Source organism: Zosterops lateralis (genome assembly GCF_965231275.1).
Source record: "Zosterops lateralis genome assembly, chromosome: 23".
Classification (NCBI taxonomy): domain Eukaryota; kingdom Metazoa; phylum Chordata; class Aves; order Passeriformes; family Zosteropidae; genus Zosterops; species Zosterops lateralis.
In genome coordinates, this window is record NC_139783.1 from 4296647 (window position 1) to 4308256 (window position 11610).

General features: G+C 48.1%; 1 protein-coding gene across 1 annotated transcript; it reads left to right on the plus strand.

Annotated features, from left to right (window-relative positions):
* Positions 1-2765: 2765 nt before the first annotated feature.
* Positions 2766-3792, plus strand: LOC310918266 (olfactory receptor 14J1-like; the record flags this gene model as incomplete). Its single annotated transcript, XM_083877121.1, has 1 exon — positions 2766-3792. One exon carries the CDS (start codon positions 2766-2768, stop codon positions 3729-3731), a length of 966 nt encoding a protein of 321 aa, XP_083733247.1. The 3' UTR covers positions 3732-3792.
* Positions 3793-11610: the final 7818 nt, after the last annotated feature.

The following is an 11610-nucleotide window of genomic DNA, read 5'->3' on the forward strand; positions in this document are numbered from 1 at the left end:
CTGCCTGTCTGCTCACAAGCACTTCCAGGCCTCTCTGCATTGCCCTTGCCCTCACTCTGGGCTCACTCACACACCTCCCAACAACCCACCTGCAGCTTGGAGCTGCAAGGAGTTCAAAGCTTGTCTGTCCTTCAACAGTTGGTTTAATTCTGCCTTCAGCCAACTTCGGATTTTTGTTTGTTCCTGAATTTCCTGTGTGTCTAAAACATTCCTTGCATGGTTCTGCCTTGGGGAAGGGGAACGTCCTTGGTGGCACTTTGGGCTTGGCACACACACTTGAGGAGTGTGTTTGTTTTCAATGGGGAAACTCAGAAGTTTTAGACTGCTTCAAAAAATAACAGAAGAAAACCCCTATGTTGGTTGAGTGCAGCCAGTTCTGCAAGCAAAACAGGTCCCAGGTGAGTGATGTGAGACAGAATGGGGTTGGGGAATGTGGAGCAAGGCTGTCTACACTGGGCCAGAGCTCAAGGCACAGCTTCTCTGAGCAGGCCAGACCTCCCTGGGAGAGTCCCTGGATTAATATCAGTCACTGAATGCGTCAGGCACCACTTCTCTAAAAAGAACAGTAATAAAATACATCCTTACAAATAGAAGTGTGTATTTCTTAAAAGCTCTTGGAAACTTTTCTCCATAACTGCAGTAGGAAACCTTCCTAATGAACTGCACCAGACCAGAGGGAAATCAAGGCACAGCCCTGGTTTGTCAGGACTTGCTTGATCCTAATGAGCCCCGTGGTGCATTTGGTGCTGAGCCCTGGAACCTCAGGGCCTGAGAGGAGATTGCACAAACCCCTTGCAGAAGGCATAGTCAGAAGAAAAACCCAGAAGTTTCTTGAAGCATCAGTGTGTCCCACTGAGGTCCATCCCCAACCAGGCCCCTCATGGAGTCCTTGGAGGAGAGAATTGGAGGCCAGGATTGCACAAAAGCTTCTCAGAGACTCAGTGTGGGAATGAAAATCCAAAATACCTTAAACACCTTGAGTATCTCAAAGCATTAATGAGCCCCACTGAGCGTCAATGCAAAGCTCCCAAGGGACTCATTAAAGCAGATAATTGGAGGCCAATTATCACACACAGCCTCAGACTCAGTGTCAAAAACTAGTTCCTTAATAAACTTTGAGTACTGTGAAGTACTATGAGCCCCACTGAGTGTTGTTACTGACTCAGAATCCCAAGGGACTTGTTAAAGTAGATAATTTGGGCCATGATTGCACAAACCTCTCACAGAGTCAGTTTTAAAAGGAAAACTCCAAGTACCTTAAAATAACTAAAGTATCTTGGAGCATTAATGAGCCCCACTGAGTGTCATTACTGACAAAGCCTCTCAAGAGACTAATTACAGCAGATAATTGGATTGCATAAAACTCTCAGAGATTCCAAGGCAAAAGCAAAACCCAAAGTCTTTTTGAAAAACCCGTCACCACTGCCTGCAGTTCTCTGCTCTGCCTGGGGCCTGGGGATATTTTCTCTCTCCTGTCCCTCAGTGGGACCCATTAAAATTTCCAAAAACTTTGGAGTTGGATTCTTACCTTGGAGTTCTTGAGAGGTTTCATGATCTCCCTCTGATGTTCAGGGCCTCATCACCAAGCCCCAAGAGGGTCATTAAAGTCCTTGTGCTGTGTCTGTGCTGCTGAGCTGGGCTGGGCTCCTGGCACAGAGGCAGCTCCTGGCAACCAAGAAGAGCTTAAAACCACATTTCTCTTGCTGAGCAGCTCTTCTCCCAGCCCAGCAGGGCTGGGGCACTGCCTGCAGCCACCCTGGGCACAGCACACAGGCACAGAGAGCTTCAATCACTCAGGGCTGGGAAGGGGCTCAGAAGTGCCTGGAGAAGAATCACTCCCAGCCCTTGGCACAGGAACCTCTGGCTGCAGGACAATGCAGCTGCAGCTCCTGCAGTCCTCTCCTAAAGCTGGAACATGCCAATGCCTACAGACTCTGTGAGTACATTCTCTGCTTGTCTCCTGTGTAGAGCAGCCAGGGGTGCCCAGGGCTGTCCTGCAGAGCAGGGTCCTGCAGCCCAGGGTGCTGTGCTGGGGCAGGGACTCTGCTGCCTGCCAGGGACAGCTCTCAGCCAGCCCTGGGAGCTGCTGCCAGCACTGGGGGACAAGATCTGGGTGGAAGGAGACAGCTGGTAAGGCTTGGAAGTGTTCTCCTTGTATGGTGAGGATGCTGCATTTTTGAGGAATGCTCCCAACATGACGTTTAATTGCCGAACATTTCCAAGTAGATTATCCAGGGAGTACAGTGAGGCAGGGGCTGCATAAATGGGGAAATCTTGCTTTATAAATCTACTGTTGTCTGTTGTCTGGATGGGAAATTGCACATAGACATTAATCTCTCAGTTCAGGTTGAGAAAAAAGAACCAAGTAATTTTCTCTCAGACCTTACTAAACCAGGAAGTGACAGAAATCAGCACAGGGCCCCTTGCAGGCATCACTGTCATTTTTCCAGCCTCCTCAGGGTTGCTCTGAGGTTGCCATCAGAGCCTGCAGAGCCAGAGCTGCCCCTGGGCAGTGCCTGAGCTGGGAGGGCTCTGCAGGGCAGAGCTGAGCCCCCAGGGCTGGGCTGGGCTCTGGCAGCACTGGCAGGGCCCAGCCCTGGGCACAGGGAAGCAGCTGCAGGCAGGGACAGCTCCAGGCAGCAGAGCCCTGGGCAGGCAGTGGGGGGAAAGTGCCACCAGGCTGTGCTGGGATATTGAAAGTCCTCTCCAAACCGAACTATTCCATGATCACTATTTTTACAGATGCCCATGCCAAGACACTGTAAATGTCCAACAGCAGTTCCATCAGCCACTTCCTCCTGCTGGCATTGGCAGACACGAGGCAGCTGCAGCTCCTGCACTTCTGCCTCTTCCTGGGCATCTCCCTGCCTGCCCTCCTGGCCAACGGCCTCGTCATCAGCGCTGCAGCCTGCGGCCACCACCTGCACAGCCCCATGTTCTTCTTCCTGCTCCACCTGGCCCTCAGTGACCTGGGCTCCATCTGCACCACTGTCCCCAAAGCCATGCACAATTCCCTCTGGGACACCAGGACCATCTCCTACACAGGATGTGCTGTACAGGTTCTTTTCTTTATGTTTTTCATGTCAGCAAAGTTTTCCCTCCTGACCATCATGTGCTACGACCGCTACGTGTCCATCTGCAAACCCCTGCACTACGGGACCCTCCTGGGCAGCAGAGCTTGTGCCCACATGGCAGCAGCTGCCTGGGCCAGTGCCTTTCTCAATGCTCTCCTGCACACAGCCAATACATTTTCCCTGCCCCTGTGCCATGGCAATGGCCTAGGACAGTTCTTCTGTGAAATCCCCCAGATCCTCAAGCTCTCCTGCTCACACTCCAACCTCAGGGAACTTGGGCTCATTGCTGTTAGTGCCTGTCCATTTTTTGGCTGTTTTGTGTTCATTGTTTTCTCCTATGTGCAGATCTTCAGGGCCGTGCTGAGGATCCCCTCTGAGCAGGGACGGCACAAAGCCTTTTCCACCTGCCTCCCTCACCTGGCCGTGGTCTCCCTGTTCCTCAGCACTGGCACATTTGCTCACCTGAAGCCTTCCTCCATCTCCTCCCCACCCCTTGATCTGGCAGTTTCAGTTCTTTACTCAGTGGTGACTCCAGCCCTGAACCCCCTCATCTACAGCCTGAGGAACCAGGAGCTCAAGGCTGCAGTGTGGAGACTGATTGACTGGATGTTTTCAGAAACAATAAACTGCTGGCCAATTTCTGCAAATCACCTATAATAAAAGTCTTCTTTGAGAATTCTTGTTGGTTTCATTTTAGCGGTTCTTTTTATTTGTTTTACTTTTTAATCTTGTCCACAAAGCAATGTCATTGTTTATGCAATTTCTCATTTTGTTTCTCTCTCCACCTTACCTGTCGCCACAGACTGTGTCATTGAGGGGCTGCACTCTTGGTGGCTTTAAAAGAACTCAAGGATCTCCCAGCCAAGTTTTCTGCAGAGATCCCCTTTTGTTCCCTTCTCTGCAGCTGCAGCAGCAATGTCTGTGTGCAGAGCTGGGGGCAGATCAGGGCTAGCACAGCAGCTGTGCCCAGGAGCAGCAGCCCTTGGTGCTGCCAGTGCTGCTGCTGTGGCCCTGCCCCGCTGCCCTCCTGGCCCTGGTGTTGCTGTAGGGCCTGAGGGCTCTCGCGGCCGGGCACAGGGCTGGGGGTGGCAGTGCCGGGGCTGCAGCAGGGACAGGCCATGGGCACTGCTGGGGCAGCGCTGACGCCTCAGGGCAGGGCCTGGGGGCTCCAGGCTCCTTGCCCAGGCTCTCTCCAGAACACACCCAGGCCAATGCTCAGCACAGAAAAGCCCCGGGAGCAGCCCCAGGCTGGCCCTGGGCAGGCTGGGGGCAAACAGCAGGGCTGGGGCTCTGCAAGGGCCCCGGGGGAGATGGGAAGGAGCAGCAGAGCAGGGGCTGATCCATCCCCACTGCGCTGGACACCCCAGGGCAGCGTCCCAGAGCGTCCTCATGCACCTGCCAACAACATCCCCCCTGGGCAGCCCTGGCCTCTCCCCCAGCTCACACAGGGGCCGCATCCTTGCAGGCACAGACACGGCAGCACTGCTTCAGGAGCCCCTGTTTGCACTGCCCGGAGCAGGCCTCAGCACCCCCATGCTGTTGGGGTGGGGAGATGAACCTGAGGGAGCACAAATGCCATCAGCCCCTGGGGCCAGGAAGGGCTGGGCCACAGCAGGGAAACCATTCAGCTTTGGCGTGGCCTCTCAAGTCACACAGAGAGTTTGTTCCCATCAGCTCTGAGTTTCCTGTGCCACTGCAGACGTTGTTACTCAGAGCCAGGGCTGCCTGGCAGCCACCCTAAAACTGCCCTGAGCATTTCCTTTGCTTCACCTTGGCTTTCTTTCCTCTTCCTGGTACAAATTTCTTCCTCTTGCCCACCCCTGTTCCCTCCCCTGCAAACAGCCCATCCCTGGTTGTCCTTTCCTCTCTGGCCCCACTCCCCATTGCAGTTCCTGAGTTGGCACCATGGGAACGTCCCTTGGGGAGCAGGATCATCCTCCAAGTGCTTCAGGAATTGTCTGCAGGCTCCTGCAGTGCCTGGGGCTGCTCCCTTGCCAGAGGCACCCCAGGCCAGGGGGGCACATCTGGGCTGCTGTGTCTGGCTGTGGGGCTCCTGTTGTGGGCCATGAGGAGGAGCTGCAGAGGCTCTGCAGGACTGACAGGATGGGCTTTGGGGCTCTCAGGAGAAGCTGAGGGACCTGGGCTGCTGCACCTTCTGAAGAGGAGGCCCAGGCCTCATCCCGACACTGCTGCAAGGCTGCTTTCAGAGAATCACACAATCAGCAAGGCTGGAAATGACCTTGGACATTATCAAGTCCAGGCTGTGCCCTGACACTGCCTTGTCTCCCCTGAGCCTCCTCTTGTCCAGGAGAAAGAAGCCCAGCTCCCTCAGCTGCTCCTCACAGGACTTGTGTTCCAGAGCCCTCCCCAGCCTTGTTCCCTTCTCTGGACACGCTCCAGCCCCTCCATGTTGTTCCTAAATTGGGGGGCCCAGAACTGGACACAGCACTCGAGGTGCTGCCTCAAGCAGTGCCCAGCACAGGGGAAGAATCTGTGCCCTGCTCCTGCTGGCCACACTGTTCCTGATCCATAGGAGTGCCAGGGCTTGGATGAGGGACATGGTGGGCAGGGCCTGGGGACAAAGTCAAATTTCTGTCAGCCATGAAGGGTGTCTTGGGTTTTCTAACAAAACAAACAAACAAACAGACAAACAATTAAACAGGTTTATTCTGTTCCATCTTTTGGAACCTGGTTGGGGAGGTGTTTTTTCTTTATCTGTTGTATCTCCAGGAGGGAGGTTGCAAGTGCCTTTCTGATAACAAGCCGGCTGTTAAAACCGGGTGGGGCATTAATTCTTATCTCTGTTCACCCTCCCATTCCCTCCATGGGGATCTCTTCTGTTAATGGGCCATTACAGCTCAGCAATGACATTTTAAAAATATTTGGGAGATTTTTTTCAGATATTTTGGTAACAGTGTAGGGATAGTTGGGAATAGTTTGGGAATGTTCTTTGGAGCTTTTGGGGGACATTTTGAGAAGATTCTGGAAATATTTTAGGAAAATTTCAGAGACATTTTAGAAACATTCTTTGAATACTTTTGGGGGAATTAGGAGTATTTGGGGGATATTTTTTTGAAGTTGTTGGCCTGTTTCAGGGAGATTTTGGGAATGTTTCGGGAACATCACAGATATTTTGGAGATGCTTTGAGAAAATTCTGGGAATATTTTGGGAATATTTCAGGGACATTTCAAAAGCAATCCACTCACATTATTGGGAATTTTTGGTGAACATTTCTATGACATTTTAGAAACACTCTAGGAACACTTCTGGGAATTTTTTGGTAATATTTTAAGGGATTTTAGAAACACTCCATGCACATATTTGGGAATATTTTTTGGGAATGCTTCAGGGGATTTTAGAAACATGCCATGCACATTTTTGGGAATATTCTGAGGACATCTTGGGGGATTAGAGAAACATTCCCCACACATTTTTTTTAATTTTTTTGGAATATTTTAGGGACATTTTAGGCACCCTCTCTGCAGATTTTTGGGAATGTTTTGGGAACATTCCTGGGCAATTTTCTCTCACCTGTCTCCAAATTACCCCAAAATATCCACAAAATTACACAAAAATTACCACAAAATATCCCCAAAATATGTACTCTCAAAAAGCCAAAATTACCCCAAATTTATCACAAAACATCCCTTAAAATTACCCCAAAATTACACCAGAATTACCCCAAAATATTTGAAAATATCTCAACAGTTTCCCCAAATATCCCTAAAATTACCCCAAAATACCCAAAAAATTACACCATGATTAACGCCAATTACCCCAAAACATCCCCAAAGTTACCCCAGATTATCCTCAAAATCTCAGCAAAATTACCTCAGAAATAGACCCAATTTAGCTCAAAATAGTCCAAAAATATTGCCATAATTACCCCAAAACATTCCTTAAATTTACTACATAATAACCCAAAAATATCCCCTAAGTTACCCAGGGGTGGTCTGGGAGGTGGGTGAAAGGGAGTGGGAGGGGCAGAAATAGGTCTGAGGTAGCGCAGGGGGATTTTGGGGCTTCTGAAGGTTCCCAAATGGGCCTGGGGTGTCCCAGGCATGTCCTGAAGCAACCCAAATGGGTCTGGGGTCTCTGGAGGTCCACAAATAGATCTGTGGGCTCCCAAATGTGTCCCAGGTGTCCCCACATGGGTCTGGGATAGGGTCCCAAGGGGTTCCAGAGAGATTTTGGGAGTCCCCTAGTGTCCCCATAAATGTTTGGGTCCCCCAGGAAGTTCCCCAAATGGGTTTGGGGGTGTCCCTAGGGGGGCCTAGAGGAGTTTGGGGGGGTCCCAAGAGGGTTTTGGGGAAATCCGAGGGAGGTCTTGGGGCTCCCCAAATGGGTCCGGGGGTTCCCAAGTCTTCCCAAAAGAGTCTGGGCTCTCCCAAAGGGATTTCAGGGGCTCCCAGGTGTGTCCCAGGTGTCCCCAAAAGGCTCTGGGGTCTCCCCGCCCCTTCACCTTGGGTCACCTGGGCAGGGGCTTGGGCAGGATCTTTCAATCACTTGCTACACTTGGGACTTGGCCCCTGCTTGACAAAAAGGCTGATGGAGCTCACAGGCTCCTTCCGGAGAGCAGCTGGCCCTGCAGGATTCCTCTGTGCAGGAGAGTTCCTGCAGTCACAGACTTGCTTTTGATAAATATCATGGCCTGAGCATGGAGTTGGCTTTTTCCCTGCAGTGAATTTAATATTCTGTGTTCGTTTTCCAAAACTCTCTGTCAGAGATGGCTCACTGAAATGATTTCTCTGTTCCCAAAACATGCAAATTACTTTCTTTTGACATTCTTTATCCTTTTCCCTCTGTTCTTTATTCAAGACTTTGGTTTTCACTGTTGAAGTGCAGGCTATCCCAAAATATGCCAGGACTTTGGAGGAGTGGTTTTATGGAGATGATGGCTCTGGGCTGGGAGCCACACTTCCCAGCTCTGGCCCTAACTTTAGGACCTGCTCTACAGAAATCAACGTTTTCCCAAACAGACACCTTGGGTTTGGAGTTCCCCAACTTGAGGCCATCAAATGCTGCTCTTCAAAGCCTGCACATCTTCCCCCTAAAATCAGATGGAGATAAATGGGTCAAATATTTCCATGAATCTCTTTCAACACATCACCTCAGAACAGAAAATCTTATTTCCCTAATAGAATCTATTTCCAACTAATACCTCTTTCCCACAATGAAAATAATCTGATGATCTATAAAAAGGGGTTTTTTGTCCAAAGCCTTGCCCTTTAAATTTTGTCAGCACTTCCACTGATAAGAAAAAGATAAGATAAGAGGTAAGAAAAAGTTCAAAGGAATGATTCTAAATTTTCTGAGTCATCATGGAGTCAAAGGAACTGGTACCAGATTTGGGGTGAATGAATGGCCCACTAAACTTTCAAATAATTTTTTGTTAAAAAAGAGACTTTCATTTTAAAATACAATTATTTTTTTAAAAACAATTAAAGGAAGGAATGACTGACAAAATTAAGATCTGTATAACTATCAATGACTGTTTTCTGAGCTTTACATTTGATTTATCCTTGAAGTTTTTTTTTCCAAAGGATGAGCACAGAGCCTCCCAGCAGCAGTAACCTCCTGTGACACACAAAATTATGTTGCAATCAGGAATTCTTTCAAGGGCTGCAGCCCAAGCATGTACCTGCTTTCAAAGGAAACAGTGCAATTCAACTACCTACAGGTCCTAAACAGAGGGGTGGGGTTTTAATTGTGGGACAGGGTGATGGCAGGAATAAGACCTTTCTTACATGAAAGGAGATGGAAAAGAATACTGTTTAAAAAATGCTGATGAGGACTTTGAGAGATCAAGCTCTAAGTGACTGTGGTATTTGACACCTTGATCAGAGCTATATCCCCTTCAGATAATCTGGAAAATCTTTGAGACTGATTATGGGCTGTGATAAATTTATCTGAAATACACTTTTCTGACATTTAGCACAGATAAAATACTGATAGAAGTCGTGTAATGAAACTGGCATTGAAGAAGAAAACTGCAAAATCATCAGAGACAAGCATATGCCCCTGCAGAAAACTGACAAAGTTCTCAAAGGTGAAAAACTTTACTGACATGGAAAGAAATAAAAACCAACTTAATTCAATTTTACACTCTTGAATGGTTCAAATTCAAAATTCAGAGTATAGGTTGGAAAATCCACCATGAAAGTCTGCTCTGGTCAAACTCCTGGAGTTCAACAAGCACCTAGAGACTTTCAGCAATCCATCCACAGGTTTTGAAAACCACTCCACAGGGACTGAGAAATCCAGAGACAAGTCTGTTCCAAGGTCTTTGCAGCCTTTGCTGCGAAATCCATGGCCAGCCCCAAGGCCCTGCAAGACCCAGCTATCAACCATCTAAAATTCACACCCTCAACTTGCAGCTGCTCATTTCCCCAGAAACTGAGTTCATTTCTCTTCAGTGCATGCACAGAGAGTCATGGCAATGAAGCATTAAAGAGAAGAATATCTCCCAAGGACAATCAGGCAAGTCAAAACCATTGCAGAACTCCAAAGTGAGGAAGTGCAGGCTGGTGCCCTGAGCCAGGCTGGCTGCTTCTTGGGGGTTAGGTTTGCTCCTTTTTACTTTAAAGAATTTTTTCCCCATAAGTTACCAAAGAGACTAAATGTTGGATACATAAAAAGTACTTGACCAAAAACAAAGAGATGGCCAAAAGCTCGGTTGGGGAGGTTTTATCTTATCTGTTGTAACTCCAGAAGGGAGGGGGTAACTGCTTTCCCTGATAACAAGCCAGCTGTTAAAAACCGGATGGGGTATTATCTCTTATCTCTGCTCAGTCTTTCACCACCCCCATGGGAATATCTTCTGTTAATGCACCATTAAAGCTCAGCAATGGCATGACACATTTCATCACCCTATTATGAGATGCTCTACCACAGAGCAGAAAGCAAACCATTTCTACTGAGATGAAAAAGAGCCGCAGGTGTCATCAGGCACTCTGGTGTTCCCATGAGACTCCCAAAGTAAGTCTGGACCCACTTCAGGACCCCTGGCTCCACAGGACCATCTCTGCTTCCAACAGGACACCTCTGCCACCCCAGGAGGGCTGACTTTGGACTGTCTCCAACGCCCTGACTAACAGGGTGTCAGGTTGTATTTCTGAGAGTCAAGTTTTAGGTTTGTTTGGTTGGTTATTTGGTTTGTTTTGTTTTGGTTGGGTTGGTTTTTTTTTTTTTTTGTGTGTTTTTTTTTTATTATTATTAGTTTGTTTGTTTTCTGAGATTCCTTGTTTGTTTGTTTGCTTGCTTATTCTAACATCCTTGTAATTGCAAATTTACAATAATTTGAAAAAGGGGAGAGGGGGCTTACATTCCAAGGGAGACTCCAGTCTTCCTTGGCAGATCCCTGTCTATTCAAACCAAAACAGAGCCCAAGTTCCCTGAAGTAGGAGTTGGAGATTATTGGAGGTTCGGTTTGATCCTTTTTTAATTACAGATATTTTTTTCTCCATAAATTGCTGGGAGACTAAGTACTGAGTGATTCTGGGTGCTTGACCAAAATATAGAGGTGGCCAAAAGTCAGGAGGGGGAAATAACGTGAGTTTTGGGGCAGGAAAAGGGACAGGGCTGGGGGCAGCTTCTCTCTTTTGCTCTTGGTGTCGGGGAGAGGACAGCCAGGCTGCTGCTTGCTGTGGGAAGAGTTTGCTGCCACCACAACCCATCCTCCCTCCAGGGGCTTATCTTCTGTTAATGGGCTGCATTGATGCTCACTGCATGACTGATAAAAGTAAATCATCCCATGTTGGAGAAGGGAGACGCGGACACCATTAGGTCATCAGCAGAACTCTGTTTATTCAAATACAGTCTTGAGTTATATACCTTGCTTAATTAGCTCATACATATTGCAAAAGCCAAGCTCCTGATTGGTAGTGACTACACAATAGTTTACTTCATGTTATATCAGCATATTGCAACAGTTGTATCACCTTGTAGCATTTAACTCCTCTTTCTCATGATCTCAGTTCCTCTCCCTCATCCTCATGCTGGCCTTGTCCTGGCTTCTAGTTACAATATTAGTCTGAGAGCTATTGTGTCCCTTATCTTCTTTCCCATTTCTCAGCTATCCTCTCCACAATTCCCCCTTTTTCTTTAATGGTTGCAAGCACTTTTTCTAGGGGTTATAGATGCAAAAATACGAGCTGCAGGACCGCATAACTCTACTTTGTTATTACAATTCTTATCAAGGGCCTGTAAAGATCGTCGTCGCTACTAACATCAGTTACTAAATCAGATATAATGTTGGATGTGATGTTAAGTTGTTTACTTGTCTAACAAGCCAATTGCCTTAACTGCATTAAGGCTTGTGACCCTGCTACACCTGGGACAAGGATGGAGGCAATGATCACTCCTGGGGGATCCCACAAGTTTACCTTGTTACTGCAGTTAGGACTCAACTGGTTCATGGCTTATACAACAGCTGACAATTCAAAAGTTTGTAAAGAATCCCCCTCTTCAGCAGGCAATATTACTTCTTGCCACTCATTTCTCTGCTGCCATGTAATAGCAGCTTTTTGTGACTTT